General features: G+C 35.4%; 1 protein-coding gene across 3 annotated transcripts in view; it reads right to left on the minus strand.

Annotated features, from left to right (window-relative positions):
• Nucleotides 1–20,195, minus strand: part of ADGB (androglobin) — a 196,138-nt gene that overhangs the window by 23,694 nt on the left and 152,249 nt on the right. For all 3 annotated transcript variants that reach the window (XM_020986568.2, XM_078155080.1, XM_020986567.2), the window contains exons 26-29: nucleotides 19,379–19,566; nucleotides 15,111–15,295; nucleotides 11,359–11,558; nucleotides 10,276–10,387 (exon numbers count right to left, since the gene is read on the minus strand). In XM_020986568.2, coding sequence (XP_020842227.1) covers nucleotides 10,276–10,387; nucleotides 11,359–11,558; nucleotides 15,111–15,295; nucleotides 19,379–19,566 — 685 coding nt within the window. The remainder of the gene's footprint in view (nucleotides 1–10,275; nucleotides 10,388–11,358; nucleotides 11,559–15,110; nucleotides 15,296–19,378; nucleotides 19,567–20,195) is intronic.

A 20,195-nucleotide genomic window follows, 5' to 3' on the forward strand; every position in this document is an offset into this window, starting at 1 on the left:
TGGATGAGTTGATAAATGTTTGCACATGAATGCCTATTTAAATTTGTGATTAACTCTTTAGTAAGAAGTGGGCTAAGCCTATCCACTTTTACAACTGGAATCAAGAAAGAAATAAATTTTTTTCAATATGAATTTTCCAAGCTTCTAAAACTTTGATATTTGAGCAGTTATTTTTATCTACACTTGTTATTTTCTCCTGATCTGGCTAATGAGAAAAAAAGAAAAAGAAAGGAAAAAAGATTCTTGTTTTTGAGATCATCTATAAAAACTAAATTTATGATTCCATAGGGCATAAAGGAATCATGAGTTTTGAAATTTAAATTTGATGATTTAGTGCAATTTAAAATAAAACTTTTTTAATACTTGATTTCATGGTGGATTTCCTTAAGATGCTTTTCACTGTGGATTGCTAAATTGGGAATATAAAATTTGGAAATAAATATACCCAGGCTTTAAAAATACTATCTTTTTCTCGTTCAATAAAGGAGACTCAATCCCAAAACTTCCTCCCTACTTATTACCAATGTAATTCTAAAGATATTGTAAAGAACACCAGACAGACTCAGTAGAAAACTAGTATGTAGGCCCTGCTCTTATCAAGCTTATTAGTTGTGCCCAGGGACGAGGCATTTTGTTTCTTGGTGCTTAGCCTCTTCATTAAGAGCTTACAGAGCCACCCTCAAAAGTGTGTTGTGAGAATGATGTAATAATAATAAGATATATATCACCAACAGCTAGATAGCACAGTGGACAGAGTGATAGGCCTGGAGTCAGGAAGACTTAAGTTCAAATCCAATTTCAAACACTAGTTGTGTCACCCTGGGCAAGTCACTGAACCACTGTACGCTTCAGTTTCCTAAATTGTAAATGGATTCTCATTTCCCCATCTGCTCTGCTTCCCCCTTTGGAATAGGAAGAATTCCCACTTTTTGGACCATTGGCCCTAAGCATATGTTCCTTAAGTAATGTGAAATTTCAACATATAAGTTGGTATTCTAAAACATCTTTGCCTTTACTTGAGATCAAATATAGTTGAAGAAGTTTACATTAAACTGGTAAAAGGTCATTACATGATTTTTATACCCAGACCTGAGAGAATTAACTGAATGCTTTTGAATTAAAGTATTTTGCAATTTTTTTCCTTTTATTTACTTAATTTTTTCTCAGTTACATGTAAAAAATTTAAACTTTTTTTTAAATTTTGAGTTTCAAATTCTTTCCCTCCTTTCCTTCCTCTCTTCTTGAGAAGGCAAACCATTTGATGTAGATTAAACATGTAAAGTCATACCAAACATATTTCCATATTATCCATATTGCAGAAGAGGACGTAGACCAAAAAAATAAAAAGGAAAATAAAAAGTATACTTCAATCTGCATTCAGACTTAATCAGTTCTTTATATGGAGGTGGATAGCATTTTTCATCATAAGTCCTTTGGAATTGTTTTGGATCATTGTATTACTCAGAGTAGCAAAGTCATTCATAGTTGATCGTTGTATGGTACAGCTGTTACTTTTGTACAATGTTCTCCTGGTTCTGCTCATTTCACTTTGTTTCAGTTCATATAAATCTTCCAGGTTTTTCTGAAGCATCCTTCTCATCATTTCTTATAGCACAATAGTATTCTAACACAATTATATATGACAACTTGTTCTGTCATTCTCTAATTGATGGGCATGCTCCCAATTTCCAATTGTTTCCCAAAACAAAAAGAGCTACCATAAATGTTTTTGTATAAATAGGTCCTTTTCCTTTTTTTTTTTTTAATCTCTATGGGATACAGACCTAGTAGCGGTATTCTAAATGTGTCCTCCCCAGGGAAGAATATAAAGGAACTACCACCGCTTGCATTCTAGATTCCAGTTTAGAATTGAGAAGCACAAGGATGGATAGCCACATCATGGATAAGGTAGCTGATCTTGGCATCAGGAAAGCCTGGGTTCAAGTTCTGCTTCTGAAATAAACTATCTGTGTCACCATGGGCAAATTGCTTAACCTCTCAATGCAACAGACAACTCAAGTTACAGACAAGTAGCAATGAGCATTGGTAAAGGGAATGTCTGCAGCAGGAGCTGCCCAGGTGGATATGAAATTACAGGTTTTGGATACTATGCCTCTTTTATAGTAACATTAGCATTGGTTTTTGTTTGTTTTTTCTTGGCTATCATGCCAACTTTGACTCATACTGAACTTATAATCCCAAGAAAACTACCAATTCTTTTTAATAATAAAGGTTTTATTAACTAAGTCTCCCTCATTCTACACTTAAGTCAGCTGTTTAGCTTTACATTTGTCCCTATTGCATTTAATCTTATGCAACTCCACATTTTACCCCTATAATAAGGGACATTATAAATAGGTGTCATCTGGAGCTTCTAAATGATTGCACTTACTTTGCAAATATGCAAGTTCTCTGTAATCTTCCCAAACTGATTAACACTACTGAGAAAAAGATCTCTGAATTGGCTCCGTTGGCCCTTACACTTAACAACTATTGTTATAATGATTCATCAGGTTGTTATTCAGACTTCTGCAGATTCCCAATTCTTTGATGGTGAAAGCCTACTTCTAATTACTTTGTGTGGGAAACCATGCTCTAGGTGGCAGAAATAGGATAAGCTTGAAGCTTTTTTTTTTAATCATTTGTAATGGTTTCTCATTCTCATCCTCAGTAGTCAGATTATTCTTTACAGCCTGAACTATGTGAGATTTAACACATTTTCCAGTAAAACAGATGAGTCAGAGACTGATTTCTCACCTATAACCTATCAGTCCATACGCTATAGTCTCTTTCAATTTCTGCATTTTTTTTTGTTACAAGGGATGGCTCTCTAGGTAAGACAAGGTGGAGAAATATATTTGGGAAATGAGGTGGTATAAAAACAAAAGATACTGACAAAAATTTTAAAATAAGGGAGGCAAAGCCAAGATGGTGGAGTAAAGGCAGGGAATTGCCAGAGCTTTCCTCTAAACACCTTTAAAAATGACTTTAAACAAATTCTAGAGCAGCAGAACCCACAAAAAGACAAAATAAAACAAATCTCCAGCCTAAGATAATTTGGAAGGTTGTCAGGAAAGGTCTATTGCATCAGGGTGAGAGAGGAGCACAGCCCAGCACAAACTAGGTCTCAGCAAACCTGGAGCAGGCCTCCAGGAGACTGAATCATTGGCAGCAGTGGCAGTTTCCAGACCTCTCAGCCCACAGACGCCAAAGACAACTTGGAAAGTAAGTCAGTAGGAAAGATCTGTCACACCTGGGTGAGAGTTGAGCACAGTCCAGAACAGGCTATTCCAGCACAGTCCCAGCCCTAGAAAACCAGGAGCAGGCCTTGGGAGTGAATCAGCAGCAGCAGCACTGGCAATGGCAGTAGCAGAGGAAGCTTCCACAACTTTGAGCTTTCAGAGGGTAAGGGGGTAGAACAACTAGTAAGAAAGAGATTACAGAGGTCTTTTTGCTAGCACTGAGGCAGGCCTCTGTTGCTTTGCCCATACTTGGATCTGGGTCTCAGTCCTGGTTGGCAGCCACAGGATGGTCCCTAGAGGTCCGTAGAGCTCTCTCTGAAAACAGTTGCACAAAACCCCTGAAGCTTGGGACAGTGCACCCTCCACCCTGGAAACAGAGCCCTACTTTAACAAAGAGTTAAAAGTTAACTAATAGGTTGGGGAAATGAGCCAACAACAGAAAAAAACCTCTGACTACTGAAAATTATTATGGTGACAAGGAAGATCAAAACACATACTCAGAAGACGACAACAAAGTCAAAGCTAATACATCTAAAGCCTCCAAGAAAAACATGAATTGGTCTCAGCATGGAAGAGCTCCAAAAGGATTTTGAAAATCAAGTGAAAGAAGCAAAGGAAAAATTGGGAAGAGAAATGAGAGTAATGTGAGAAAAATGTGGGAAAAACAAGTCTATAGCTTGGTAAAGGAGACACAGAAAAATACTGAAGAAAATAATACCTTAAAAAAACAGATTAGGCCAAATGGTAAAAGAGGTCCAAAAAGCAATTGAGAAGAAGAATGCCTTAAAAAGTAGAATTGGCCAAATGGAAAAGGAGGTCCAAAATCTCACTGAAGAAAATAATTCCTTAAAAATTAGAACGGAGCAAATGGAAGCTAATGATTTTATGAGAAATTAAGAAACAATAAAATAAAACCAAAAGAATGAAAAGATATTAGACAATGTGAACTATCACACTGGAAAAACAAATGACCTGGAAAATAGATCCAGGAGAGATAATTTTAAAATTATTGGACTACCTGAAATCCATGATCAAAAAAAAAAAAAGCCTGCACATAATCTTTCAAGAAGTTATCAAGGAAAACTGCCCTTATATTCTAGAACCAGAGAGTAAAACAGAAATCGAAAGAAAACACCAATCACCTCCTGAAAGAAATCCCAAAATGGAAACGGCCAGGAATATTATAGCCAAATTCCAGAGTTCCCAGGTCAAGGACAAAATACTGCAAGCAGCCAGAAAGAAACAATTCAAGTATCAGGGAACCACAGTCAAGATAACACAAGAGTTAGCAGCTTCTACATGAAAAGATAGGAGGGTTTGGAATATATTCCAGAGAGCAAAGGAGCTAGAATTACAACCAAGAATCACCTACCCAGCAAAAGTAATATAATCCTTCAGAGGAAAAAATGGATGTTCAATGAGATAGACTTTTACGCATTCTTGTTAAAAAGACCAGAGCTGAACAGAAAATTTGATTTTCAAATAAAAGATTCAAGAGAAGCACAAAAAGGTAAACAGGAAAGGGAAAACATACAGGACTTAATAAGTTTAAATGGTTTACATTCCTACATGTGAAGATGATATTTATAACTCATAAGATCTTTCTCATTATTAGATTAGTTAGGAGTAGTATATATAGACAAAGAGCATAGGTGTGAGTTGAATATGAAGGGATGATAACTAAAAAATAAAATTAAGAGGTAAGAGATGAATGTACTGGAAGAAAGATAAAGGGAGAGGTAGAATGGGATAAATTATCTCACATAAAACAGGCAAGAAAAAGCTTTTACAGTGAAGGGGAAGGAGGGGGAGAGGAGGGGGAGTGAGTGAACCTTACTCTCACCAGAATTGGCTTGATGAGGGAATAACATACATACTCAATTAGGTATAGAAATCTATCTTACTCTACAGGAAAGTAGGAGGGGAAGGGAAGGTAAAAGAAGGGAAAGTGGATTGGGTGAGGGGTAGACAGAAGCAAAACAGGAGAGACAGAATAAAATAAATTGAGGGGGGAATAGGATGAAGAGAAATGCAGTTAGCATTTCTCTTAGTAACTGTGGGAAAAAAATTGAAGCAAGTTTCTCTGATAAAGGCATTTCTCAAACATATAGAGAACTGAGTCAAATTTATGAAAATATAAGCCATTCCCCAATTGATAAATGATCAAAAGACATGATCAGTTTTCAGATGAAGTAATCAAAGTTATGTATAGCCATATAAAAAAATACTCTATTTTTTTTCTTTTTTCTTTTTCTTTTTAGGCAACTGGGGTTAAGTGACTTGCCCAGGGTCACACAGCTAGTAAGTGTCAAATGTTTGCTCTGAGGCCGGCTTTGAATTCAGGTACTCCTGACTTCAGGGCTGATGCTCCATCCACTGCGCCACCTCGCTGCCCCTCTAACTCACTACTGATCTGAGAAATGCAAATTAAAACAATTCTGATCAACTACCTCATACTTATTATCGGACAGAAAAGGTAAATGACAAATGTTGGAGGGGATTTGGGGAAAATGAGACTTTAAAGTGCTGTTGGTGGAGTTGTGAACTGATTCAACCATTCTGTAGAGCAATTTGGAACTATGCCCAAAGGGCTATAAAACCATGCATACCCTTTGACCTAGCAATACCACTACTAGGTCTGTATCCCAAAAGAGATTTTTAAAAAATCAAAAAAGAAAAGGACCTATATATTTGAGAAATGAGGTCTTTATCAGAGAAACTTGCTTCAATTTTTTTTCACAGTTACTATCGATAACCGTTATTTCCCTCCACCCTATTCCCCTCTCCTGTTTATTCTATTCTCTCTCCTTTCACTCTGTCCCTCCTCAAATGTGTTGTTTCTGACTATCCCCCTCCCCCAATCAGCCCTCCCTTCTATTACTCTCCCCCACCCCTTCTCCTATACTCTTCCCCTCTTACTTTCCTGTAGGGTAAGTAAGATAGATTTCTATTGCTCTTGGGAACATAAGAATTTAGCTTATTTGGACCACACCCAAAGTTTCCCCTTGGAAAATAAGAATTTGAATTTTGTTTCTTTAAAGGATTCTGGCTGTCCTGTATGTATTAAAGTTATCAAGGCACTATCTGTAGGACATATTTTATTTAGGTAGAAAAAAAGACATAGAATAAACTTATATCAAAGCCCCCTAAACGAGAGAAACACTCTTCTCTCCTTTTTCTAGAGACAACCAAGTGACTCTTCTTTCTGAACCTTTAAAAAAAACTTTGTAAACCTTAAAGCACTATGCTAGCTATCAACATCATAATCCATGGCCCATAATTATTGGTGAAATGATAGCTCCAGCTTACTCCTTGGTATGCACATTTCCTTGCTACATAGCCACTTCTTCTTTGTGGCCTTGTGATGGTGTGGCCTAGGAGCTTCTCTACAGGTATGAATGAAGCTGGTCAATCTTCTCTTCCATTTTCTCTCATTGAGATTCTTAATCCCTTCCTCATCTCATCTTTCCTGTCTCACAGTGTGGCTCGGTTCAGACTCCCTATTCTTTCATGTTAATTATAATAGCTAATACTACCTAGCCTTAACATACCACTTTAAGGTTTACAAAGTGTTTTATTAATATTATATTAAATTATCTTCACAACAACCTTGGGAGGTAAATGTTATTATCATTCCCATTTTACAGATGAGGAAATTGAGGCAAACAGAAGGTAAGTGATTTATTCTAAGTCCAAGGCTGGATTTGAACCTTGGCCTTCCTGACTCCACGATCAGCACTCTATCCACTATTCCACCTAGCTTCCTCTCCTTTTTCTGAAACCATTCTGTAAGCTCTGGTCCCTCGGTACGCATGGTTCCCTGTAGAGGCTACGCGTATTCTCGCAAGTTTTTTTCTGAATCCACATGCATCCCAATGTCTGTATGTATGCACTAACTCTTGGTCTTGTCTTTAGAAGGATCTCTGTTGAGTATCTATTGCTTACTTCTAGAACTTCTGGTTCCCTCTACCCTGGAGAATCTTCTCCTTTTAGGTCTCAATTTTCTCCCATGTCTGTTTCTAAGTAGAGACCTTATCTCTTTTTAAAAGAGATACCCAGAGCCAGCGCTAGCTCCAATTCATGAATGTAATCATTCTTAACGTGTCAACTCAGTTGCCTGTGGTCCAGTTGCAACAAGAAAGACGTGAAGTTGTGAAGAAGAATGCCCTCTTCAGAGGGTCACGAGGAAACAAGAACAAAGAGTATTTGAAACTTGTCCAGGGAACTTAGGCCTCAGAAACGAAAGTCCTACTTTAACCAAGAGATGTTAGAGGACGCATGACGGGGCATGTCTGCGACACAAATATAAACAATTAAGAGTTACTATCCTCAAGGAACACACATGTGCCTAGAGAAGCAGATACACTGGTAGGTGGACTGAGAACTGATTGAATGACTAGACCCAAAGAGTAATCATTAAGGTTTCTGTCTTAGCACAAAGCAAGATCCATAATGGAATATGCATCAAACTGTCCTGACCCTGTGCTGTTCCACATTTTAATCTTTTATCATAGAGGACATGCTTATCAAATATGCAATTACACAAAGCTGGGAAGGATCTCAAGCATGTTGGACAAGAGTCAGGAGCCAAAAGGATCTTAACAGGCTGAAATAATGGGCCAAACGGAATAAAATTAAATTCAATGAGGATATTTATAAAGTTCAGTCTTTGGGTTTCAAAACTTAACTTCAGAAGTACAAAATTTTTAAAGTTTAGCTTGGAAAGCTTTCTGATAGCAAAGATCTAGAAGTTTTAGTGTGGTGTAAGTTCAACATGAGTCATTAGTGTGACTGAGGCATGATGTAGCAGTCCAAAACCATGATGTTATGACATGCTAGACTTCCTAAGTGTCCAGAAAGAGTCCAGAAAAGTGTCCAGAAAAAAGGGAAACTATCATAGTACCAGGAAACAGTTCCCCACAATCCTTTATGGTAATATGTGTGTGTGTGTGTGCGCGTGAGTGTGCATGTGTGTGTGTGTGTGTGAGAGAGAGAGAGACACTTCAGCCTTTTTAATACTGATCCAACTCTAAAAAAAAACCATATAAACACAATATTTTCTACAGTTTCTTTGCACCCCTTCTCCTTTTTAAGACCTATGAGAGCTATACATAGGGATCATCTTGGGATTCCTACCTACTGCATCTAGAAAAAACACACATTCTCAGTGCGGTCTCTTCAAGAATAAAGAAATATAAAACCTGATTCATCAAGTTTTCTTTTTTTTAACTGTGGGGCTCCTTTAAAATGCCTGAGCAATCATGGCCCTTATGCTCTACCATTCCATCCTAATAAGCCACTCTAATGATATGTCTTTATTGTTGAGAAGCTCCTCTACTTCCAAATACATGGTTACTTTTTACTACTGGCTACACTATCCCTGTTCTGGCCCATCTACAATCATCCTTGACATTCCTGGGTTTCATTTGCAGTTTTGGTTATTTGGGGTTGGCCACTGATTAAAAAGGAATTTTTGGATATTTGCAGCATACTGAAAAAAATCTCAGATAATGTACATAGGTAAAGAAAGCAAAAAAAAAATCTTAGTGAGTCATAAATGCACAATGTTGTATATTATTAATCTATTTTATCATTTACTACCATAAGTATACATACATAAATTTATTATAAATAGTAAAATTTTGTTAAAAGTTTCAGTGCACTAAATAACTACAGGCTGTATACTCTCTTGGGAATGCCTCCACTTTGTCTCTCTACCATCCAGACTCAATCATGTGAATTTCTCCATAGTGATCACTATATCCTATGCTTTTCATAGGAGATGGAAATCCATGAAGTAGTTGCTATAGCTACATTGCAGCTTCAAAGACTCTGCCTACTGTGCAAAATACTAACCTCTCTAATGTAGAAACTTTTTTTATGGGTGCAATTGTTATTTTACTTGTTTTCTGTGTTAAATGTTAATGTGATCAGAATTATTAAAAATAAAGGTTTGGGGTGGGGCCTAGAGTTATTAGCAGTTTTTCACATTTGTTGGGGTCCAGCTCCCTAAATCTCCATGAATGTCAAGGGATGGCTGCTGTTCTGTCGGCTTTCCATGGTGTTCTCTCATTTCAAACTCAATTTAGGCTTGGTTTCCACTTTTGCCTACTCCCTCACATTAGTCCTTCAAGTTCCTCTCCACTGCATCCCTATATCTTCTGCTTAATTTCCTGTTGAGGATGTAGAATATATTATCTCCAGAACCTTCATCCCAGTTGTAACATCTAGCAATGACACCCTTGTCTCCTGCCATATCCTGGCAGAACTTTGGGAAAAAAAGTGAGAGGACTGTCTCTTGTTCTTGACCTTGTCCTTGTCCCTTGGCCAAAAGAACTCTTTTTAAGGACTCCTAAAAAGACAAAAAAACCCTTCTCTAATAAGTGTTCCTTATTTTTACACAAATGGATCATTAATAAAATTCCAAATCTAAACTTACCATTCTGTAGCAACCAAAAAAGAAGACATTTTATTTGGAAAAAATTCTGAGAGATAAATACTAGGGCTATGCTTGTGAAAACTACATCCTTCCAAATGTGAAAATAATCTATTTTTTTTTGTCTAAAGCTTGGACATCATGGGTATTTGCATTTGATTTTTAAAGAATAAAACCTATTATTTCTTTGTTCTACAATGTGAAATATATTACACAATATTTTATACATCAAAAAGTCCTCTTTCATGTAGCAATACCTCCACCTGCTGAAATGCTCATTTACTGTTACTAGAAATATCCAAATTTTGTAAATGAATTGCCATAAATTAAATTTTGTGAAAATCTATTTTCTCTAGCAGAATATAATAAATCATGCTGATCTGGCTAGGCAAAGTTAGTGTTCATCTGGGTCTAAAGCATTCCTCATATTTTTGGTTCAACAAATCAATTACAAAACTTTTAGGAATAAAAGAATGAGGAAAACCAAAAAATACATACCATATATGCAGAAAATAATGTTTGAAATTACACTGAAATTATAAGATAAAATTCAAAAATATAATGTTCATATAAATGCAAGAATTTAAGGTAACATACCTCTGAGATCATTTTTTTCCAAGTCTTTAAGTGTCTGAACAAATGCCAACTGGCTTTCTGTAAGGGGCCAACTGTTATATAATACTGTAGCTTGTATGATATACTTATAAGTCTGAAATAAAATGCAGTGTTTAGTGAAGAAGTAATGTGAGTATACAGTATATTAAATGCAAAAGTAATTGGCCCTTAAACTGATAACTTAATACTAGTTATCTCAATGTAAAGACAAAATGGTTGGAGTGCACAAAGAATGCATGCTGAGATCATAGTATCTTGGATACAGAGCTACAAAGAATCTTGAAAGTCATCTAATTCAATCTCTTCATTTTATAAATGAGGAATTTCAATCCCAGAGGTGATAGGACTTTCACAAGATAAGACAGCTAGGAAAGCAGAGATAGGATTTGAACATAGTCCTCTAACTCCAAATTTATATATCTGTCCCAATAAATCATATCAGCTATTTGTAGCATTATCACTACTGCATTCTTTCCAGCTGAAAAAAATCATAAAATTCATTTGTCTTACAAAATAAAAGGCCTCTTCTCACCAAGATTGTATTCTAATATTTTCATAGATCAGTGAAGTCTAAAAATTCATGTATATAATTCAATTAATCATGACCTTGAACTTAACTTCTATAGACCTTATTTGCCAAATCTATAACACGAGACTGGTATTTATGTAATATACCTTTCGATTCTACGATTCTCTAATTTATACTCTTGGTTTTGTTTTGGTTTTTTTAATACCAGTAAGTATCTCTAAATGTCTGTGTTCAATGATGCATCTGTAGGGAAATTACCAGACTGCCTCAATTCCTTCCACTGAAATGATAAACAAAATTATCGTACTTTTTTTTATTATCAACAAAAATCAACCATTATTTTATTGTTTATTTGAGGCCTTATTACCATTAAATGGAACACAAAACCAATTAAAATGTTGCTCTGTTTTGAGAATAGATAATTTTATAATTTCAACAAGTTTTTCTTTTTTTAACCAAAGCTATCTTGAAGAAAGTAAAATAGTTGTTTTTAACTATTACCTGGTAGACACTTCTTTTCAATGTAAATGTCTCACCTGCTGGGAAACTTGAGAGTTTCCATCTACATTTGGAAGACTAACAGAATCATCATCAAGAACAGGCTGACCACTTTCAATTACACCAGAAAGTCGTGACTTATTAACTTTTTGAGCTCCTACAGCAGCTTTTTTCTTGGTTTGTGGAACATCTGCTTCTTTCTTGGTAGCCATATTATGAGAAAGAACTTGCTTGCTAGCTGATATGGGATAAAATATGCATTCTGAGTTTAATAATGGATAACATGCATTTAACACTGTATTGTCTTTGTTTTGTTGTGTCCTGCCATAACAAGCTTCAAATAGTGACTCCAATTATTTTGTTGCACCAAAATCTGTATACAATCTTGTCTGTCATGGTATAAATGAAAAAAAAAGACTGGACTTGGAAATTAAAGTCCTGGGTTTACATCCCTAGTGGTATGACTATCTAAGCTTGTCTTCTCATCTGCAAAATGGGGAATGGGGAAAATATTTTCATGAAATACTTTGCTGTATCACTATCATTGTAAAGATCAAGTGAGAAAATGTTTTGTAAAGTGTTTTGTACACCTTCAAGCACTACAAACATTTCATATATTGGTAAGTAGATTAGGAATGAAGATACGGTTTTCCTTATTGGTCTAGATCCCAAACTCAGTTCCAAATTAAGGAAAAATTTTAGGGTGATAAAGGAGAGTATCTAGGATGTCTTATGCCTGCCAGGGTAATTTGGTATTCCTATATGGACAACAACAGAGTATATGAAAGGGAAAATATAAAATGATATTGAAAGGGCTTAATGTTTAATCATATTTGAATAGCCCAACCACAAACAGTGAATATCTCTCTAATTGTTTATGTATCCCTTTATTCCTGTCAAGAAAGTTTTATGTTGTATTTGTATAAATCTCTGTGCGTGCCCGGGTAGGTCAAATTCCAGGTATATTATGTAGTTATTTCAAATGGTATTTATCCTATTATCTTTTCTTCCTGGCTTTTATTAGTATTATATAGCAATGATAATGATTTTTGAAGGTTTCATTTTGTAGCCCATTCCCTTCTGATAGCTACTAATTATCTCAGTTTCTTTACTGATTCAATGGTGTTTTCTATGTACATTATATCATCATCTGCAAAGAGCTATACTTCTGCCTCCTCTTGATTTCTGTCTTGATATTTTATTCTAATCATCATAGTTATCATTTGTGGAACTATTTCAAATAATATTCACAATTATGATTGCTGTGTATTTCCCTTCATCCTGTTCAAGTACGCTTTTCTTTCTCTTTGTTTCCTGCCCCCACTTTAAAAGGTTTTTTTTGCTTGTGACTAATCCTTCCCTTAATCTGTCCTGACCTTTTATTCTCACATTTCCTTTGACCCCTTTTCCTCTTGTTTCCTGATTAGGTGAAATGCATTTCTGGACCCAGTTGTGTGTGTTTATGTATGTATATTCTCATCTTTGACCAGCTCAGAGGAGAGTGAGGTTCAAGTGATGACTACTCCACCCTTTACTCCTTATTGTATAGACTCCTATTTGTACAATTAAGCAAAGGGATGGGAGAGGCTGGAAGTGGCAAGACATCCCTACCAGTGGCCAGAGTGCTACTAAACTGTGCTGCCTAGTTATGGCCTTGAGAATCCTTGAGTTATATGCTGAAACTACATACAGCTGGGCCAGAAGAAGCTGTTTTCTCTTTTATTTTCTGCCATGGGGATCTGATAGTGCCTACTTTGTAAATCTAGCATGGCAAACCATTGACTGCCTAGCAAGTAATTCAGGGTATCGTAAGATTTGTGGATTGGTCTTTTGCTTCAACTAATATTTATATTTTCTAGTCTTCTGTAGTACTAATCTGAGCAACATGATGCCATTAATTAACAATTCTTTCAAGCAGTTTCAGATCTTCCACTTCTGATAGTGCAATTTGTGAAGACTACATAAGGACCCTAATGCAATATGATGAAAAGCACATATTTAAAAATAAGAGTTGAAATGGAATCTAATGTAAGCTTTCCCAGTAAAAATGGGGATAAAGCAAAGATATTTTTGCATTTTGTTTTCTTGGCAAAGATAATGGAGTGGTTTGCTATTTCCTTTTCCAGTGGGTTGAGGCAAACAGAGGTTAAATGATTTGTCCAGGGTAACACTGCTAGGAAGTATCTGAGGCTGGATTTGAACTGAGGCTTACCAATCATACTGCCAAAGGATTATTTTCTAGAGCTAGAAAAAAATAACAAAATACATCTAGAGAAAAAAAGGTCAAGAATATCAAGGAAATTAATGAAAACAAGTGGGAAGGAAGGGGGCCTAGCAATACCAGATCTTAGACTATACTAAAAAAAAACTGCAATCATTAGAATAATTTGTTGCTCATTAAAAAATAGGAGAAGTTGGTAAGTGGCAATAGGTTTCTCTCACTGGAGACTAAGCTTGCAAGCCTAGTTGACATGAAGAAGCATGGCAGCACACTTGACAGTGATAGGAAAGTTGGGAACAGGGGAAGTTCTGAGGAAAAATATAATATCAAAGTGCAGAATAATAGAATTTATTTCTTCATATGATTTCTCTTCAACTTTGTTGTAAGAATCTTACTAGATTTTTTGCTTATGCTTACCAAAAGCACTGAAAGGTGAGATGACCAAGTGCCCTATGACATGTCTCTAGCAGTGTTTGTACTCATAATAAAACCAATTCCACTAACTCTTTCATTAATTGTAACACAATGGAGAAAGCCATGGGCCTGGGAGTCAGGAAGACCTGAGTTTAAATCCAGTTTTAAATAATTACTAGCTGTGTGACTTAGGGCAAGTCACTTAACCTTTGTCTGCCTCAGTTCCTTCAAATGCAAAATGGGGATAATAATAGTACCTACCTCCCAGGATGGTTATGAGGATTAAATAAGACAATATTTGGAAAGCACTTAGCACAGCATCTGGCATATAGTAGATGCTTAATAAATGTTTGTTCCTCTGTCTACCTCCGTTTGCCGGTAAACTGTATCTTCTAATTACACTTACAGCAAGAATATCAATATTGATATAATCCAATTTATCTAGTACGATGTTTACTGATCACTGGACAAGGATTTCACATTTAGAGTGTCAACAGTTAAATTAATATTGATAGAAAGGTGGTCTGAAAACTATCATTCTTTGTCACCTTTGCTACCATTCTACCACCATCACTGCCAAAGTATTTTTTTGTTGTTTCTTGGTTTGCCAAGGCCAAAGGATTTAACACCCAGTGTCCAGCCTACTGGTCATGAGCATCTTGGAAAGACAATGCAGTTTACTGTGGAAATTAGACTTAAAACCTTTCCAGCAAGGGAAAACCTATCAGAGCTTGTGCATTACTGGCATGGCCTGAAGAACACAAGGCCAACTCCAGGAGAAATCACAATAAAACCTTTTTGAGAAGTGTTATGAACCATATACTAACCATTTTACTGCTACACACACACACACACACACACACACACACACACACACACACACACAACAGCAGCAGCAAAATGGTTAATATATGTATATTTTGTATGGTATATAAATGTCTAATATGTGTATATACATATGTTGTGCACATATGTATTAATATGATATAATAATGTGTTAAATGATGACTTCATTTAATCATAGCTGTGCTATTTCACATTTTCACATATTTGTCTTTTCATTGTTTTCTCCAAGTAAGTGATTTTAAAACTGAATAAGTAAATGTCTATTCTTTAATTCAAGTATTTTTAAAAGAATTAAAATAAGTTACTTACATTGAGAGCTTAAAGTTTTTTCATTACTAAGGAAAAAAAATGCAGGAATTATAGCATGGCCTTTTCCAATAGTGCTTACAGCCTCTTCTTCATTTTCCAGGATCTGTAGTTTGACGAAAACATCAGTTTTAGAAGTACGTACCTGTACCGTAACAATGAGCCCTTGTACCACTTTTACCGAATACCTATGAAAGCAAAATAACAATAATAAAAATAAAAACTCTGTGAACAATTTACTTAATAGTCTTTTCTGTAATCCAAATAAAGGCAATTACAAACTTTGCTAGTATAATAGTCTGCAAAAAATGCTATTTCATTAAAATCTCAGAACTCTCAAAGTTGTTTTCTTAAGCTACTAGAATAGGATTAAAAAAAGGAAACTACTATGAGATTTTCTTTAAGAAGATTTTGTAATAGTTTGCATTAATGTTATTTAGATCAAGTCTCTCCTTATCTAGCTAACATTATGGAACTTATAAATAATTCCAGAAGCCTTAGCTGGGAAAATTCCAAGATGACTACCATTGCCTTGGTACCCATTTTAACATACTTCATATTTTTAAAGGTTCAATTTATTCCTAGGCTTTCTAGTGTTTTTAATAGGAATGGGTAATGTATTTTGTCAAAAGCTTTTTCTGGATCTATTGAGACAATCATATGATTTTTGTTGGTTTTGTTATTGATATGGTCAATTATGCTGATAGTTTTCCTAATATTGAGCAAACCCTGCATTCCTGTTTTAAATCCTTCCTGATCACAGTGTAGGTCCTAGCATTTTGTTTAAGGGAAATTGGCCCATAGGGTTTTTTTTCTGTTTTTGTTCTCCCTTGTTTAGTCATCAAAATCATATTTGGTCATAAAAGGAAATAGGTAGGACTCCTTCACCTACTTTCTCAAATAGTTTACATATTATTAGGATTAATTGTTCCTTAAAAGTTTGGTAGCATTCACTTGTAAATCCATCTAGTCCTAGAGATTTTTCTCTTGGGGAGCTCATTTATGACTTGTTCAATTTCTTTTTCTAAGATACAATTATTTAAATATTCTATATCCTCTTCTATTAATCTGGGCAACGTATATTTTTGTAAATATTCATCCATTTTGCTTAGAATATCAGATTTACTGGCATATAATTGGGCAAAATACTTGCTTTAATTTCATCTTCATTGGTGGTGCATTTCATCCTTTTAATTTTTGAGACTAGTAATTCTGTCTTCTTTTTTAATCAAAATAACAAAAAGTTTGTCTATTTTATTATTGGGTTTTTTTTCTATAAAACTTGCTCTTTCTCTTCCCACTCAATTTTCTCTAAAGGTGTATTATAACTAACCTTTCTAAAATTCTATTCATCTCCTTAACTTCTTTCTTATTTTTTCAATTAGATTTATCTAGTTCTGAGAGGGGGAAATTGATGACTTCCTCTAACCCCCGGAGAGTTTTACTGTGTATTTTCTCTTGTAATTCATTTAACTTTTCCTTTAAGAATTTGGATGCTGTGCTGTTTGGTGCACATATGTTTAGTGTTGATATTACTTCATTGTCTACAATATCTTCTCTTAAGTCTCATATTTGAAAATCAAATTTTCTATTCAGCTCTGGTCATTTCATAGGAATGCTTTAAAGTCCTCTATTTAGGGGCAGCTAGGTGGCACAGTGGATAAAGCACTGGCCCTGGATTCAGGAGGACCTGAGTTCAAATCCAGCCTCAGACACATAACACTTATTAGCTCTGTGACCCTGGGCAAGTCACTTAACCCCATTGCCTAGCCAAAAATAAATAAATAAACAAATAAAGTACTCTATTTAGCTGAATATCCATTTTCCCCCTGAAGGATTATACTTAGTTTCACAAAGTATAATTCTTTGGTGATTCTTGGTTGTAATCCTAGTTCCTTTGCCTTCAGGAATGTAGAGGTTGTTAAATCCTGTGTAACCCTGATTGTGATTCCATGATATTTGAATTGTTTCTTTCTGGATGCTTTCAGTCTTCTTTTCCTTGACCTGGGAGCTCTGGAATTTAGCTATAATATTCTTTGGAGTTTTCATTTTGGGATCTCTTTTAGAAAGTAATTGGTGGGCTCTTTCAATTTCTACTCTACCGTCTGGTTCTAGGATACCAGGGTAATTTTCTTTGATAATTTTTTGAAATATGTTGTCTGGGCTCTTTTTTATTCGTGGCTTTCAGGCAGTCTAATAATTTTTAAATTATCTCTCTCCAATTTATTCTCTAGGTCAGTTTTTTTTTCCAATGAGATATTTCAAATTTTCTTCTATTTTTTCATTCTTTTGATTTTGTTTTATTGTATCTTGATATCTCATGGAGTCATTAGCTTCCTCTTGATGAATTCTAATTTTTAAGGGGTTATTTTCTTCAATGAGCTTTTGTACCTCCTTTTCCATATATCATTTTTTCTCTACAATGCTTATTTGGTTTTCTTTAAGTTCTTCCAGGAATTCTTGTTGGGCTCATGTCCAATTAACTTATTTTTCATTTGAGGCACTGCTTGTAAGTTTTAGACATCATCATCATCTTCTAAGTTTGTGTCTTGATCATTCCTTTCACCATAGATGTTCCTTGTGATCAGGATTCATTTTTGTTGTTTGCTCATTTTTCCAGCCTATTTCTCAACATTTTACTTTAGTTTAAAATTGGCCTCTGTTCTTTGGTTTGGGGTAAAGAACTGTCACAACCTTCTGGCTTTTTTTTTTTTTTGGCTCTGTTCCTTTCAGTGCTAATTCTGTGTTTGAAAGTTTTCAGTGCTTCTAAGATGGTATGATACAGGGAGAGGTATGGTGACTGATCTCCTGGTCTATGCTCTGGTCCTTACCCAGGAAAGACTCCTGCTTCCTTATAACCACAAGTAATGTTGCTTCTCAGGGCTCTGCTCCCTCATGATACATAGCACACTTCTCCACCTTTGAACTGTAATCTGTAAATTGGAATACCCATTATGCCTATAGGCAATGAAGTTACCAAACAGCATCCAGTCCTGAGCCTGGGATTAATACAAGGGTTCTCTGTAATCTCTAACCAGTTTACGAATCCCCTTACTGTCTCTGGTTTGAGAGCCCCTGAAGCTGCTGCTGCTTCTGCTGCCACCACTAAGTGGTGCTACATCCACATGGGCTCCAGGTGAGGCCCCACTCCAATGTCACAGAGCTCTCCTTTCAACCTCCTACGTTGTCTTGGGCTGGAAGAACATCTCACCCTGACCATTTGTTGGCTATGACACTTCAGAATTCAATTTGAAGTGTTATTTTAGTTACTTTGAAGGGAATGTTGGGAGAGGTCAGCTTTAGTATTTCTACTACTCTATCATCTTGGCTCTGCCCCACTCCCTACCTCTTTTTAGCAGTTTTATGCAACCTACCCTCCTAGCCACCTCAAACCTGCTGTATCTCCCCATGCTCCAGTCCCAGTATTGACAGATTTTTGGAAATGAAAAATATTTTTCCTTTATTAAAATGGCTAGGAATGCCTGGATTGGTATTTTTCTTTTAAATATATACATTATTTGGATAAATGTTAGTTATATCATATATAGATACACTCCCCAAAATTTTGTGGTAATTTTAGACATTAAAGATTTTTATCTTGAGATTTGATTATATATACATCTTTACCCTAGGTAATATAAATATCTTTGGTGCAATCAAAGACAATTATATCACATCTGGAATTTTTCCTTCTTTTTTACTTTGCTTTTGTTATGAATACTTAATTTTATAATTGTATCTATTCAATTAAACAAATCAACAAGAATTTATTTAAAAATACTATAAATAAGTCAGTTACTCTAGATAACATTCTCCCCTTCAAAATCACATTTTTCACCTTCAGATTTTCCCAAATGTCCATTACTATTAACCCTCCAATTTATGATTTTAGGAAGATCTATGCCCAACTTATTTAGACATATGTTGAATCAATATCTTGTACCTCAGTATGACAATCCCTGGATACACTATGTCTAATTTAAAAGGTTTTTCTCCATCAAATTAAATGTTTCTGTCTGAATTTTTTTTAATTTGGCTTCCAGTTGATTCATAGTGACTATAAAGTCAGATTATGTAGGCATATTGGTTGCTTTAGATACTGATACCTTATTGGAAGGAAACAAGAATTAAATACCTACCAAGTGCCAGACACTGCGCTAAATGCTTTACAAATATCTTCTCATTTGGTCCTCACAAAAACCTTGTGATGATTTTATATAAGAATGAACTTAAAATATTAAAATATTTCCCCTTTTGAAATAAACATATACCTGAACAAAATGTGCTTGTCATTAGGAATATAATAGTCTTTAATCTCCCTCATGGAAAATAAACTGCATGCAGTCTCTCGACCAAAGTATGGCAGGGGACTAAAAGAACCAATGATACGGAGTCTCCATTTTCCAGCTGTTACATAAAAATCACTCGTATAGGCTTCTGCCACAAATGAGTATCCCCTCTAAAAAACATGAAAACAAGTCCATTTTAAAATCACAGTCATTACAAAGGAAAAAGTAACACTTTCATGGCTTGAAGGAAAAAATACTCTAACTGACATACTGGAGGTAGCCTTACAGAGTGCAAGGTTAGATGTATTTGTAGGTCCTGATGGCTTCCCCTGGTCTGGAGAAGCAGCATATGCCCAGTGGACCCTGTCCCCACTTGCTCCTCATAGACCAACCAACCTGCTGGTGGCCTAATGTCTGTTCATCCCTAAATGCTGAATAACATCATGGGGAAGGAATGCCCTTTCAGGTAGTTGCCGTAATCAAGTCCCCTGTGGCTCTATCCTACTGAATCTATCTGAATTTCTGCCTCAAAATTACCTATTAAAAATTTAAGTAGAAAAAAACAGCATCTACACAATTATATCTATATTTGGAGTCAGAGGAAGGATGAAATCCTGGAAGTTACTTTAACTTTCTTGCCTCAATTGCTTCAATTGTTAAATGATAGAATTGTACTAGATAATTTTTAAATGTATATTACAGTATTAAAATATATAACATGAATCCACGATTTTGTATTTCAAATTCAAAATTAGAAACACTGACCTGTTTGTGAATAATAGCTCAGTAAAAAAAAATA

Source organism: Phascolarctos cinereus, unplaced genomic scaffold (assembly GCF_003287225.1).
Source record: "Phascolarctos cinereus isolate Bilbo 61053 unplaced genomic scaffold, phaCin_HiC Scaffold_5;HRSCAF=322, whole genome shotgun sequence".
NCBI lineage: Eukaryota > Metazoa > Chordata > Mammalia > Diprotodontia > Phascolarctidae > Phascolarctos > Phascolarctos cinereus.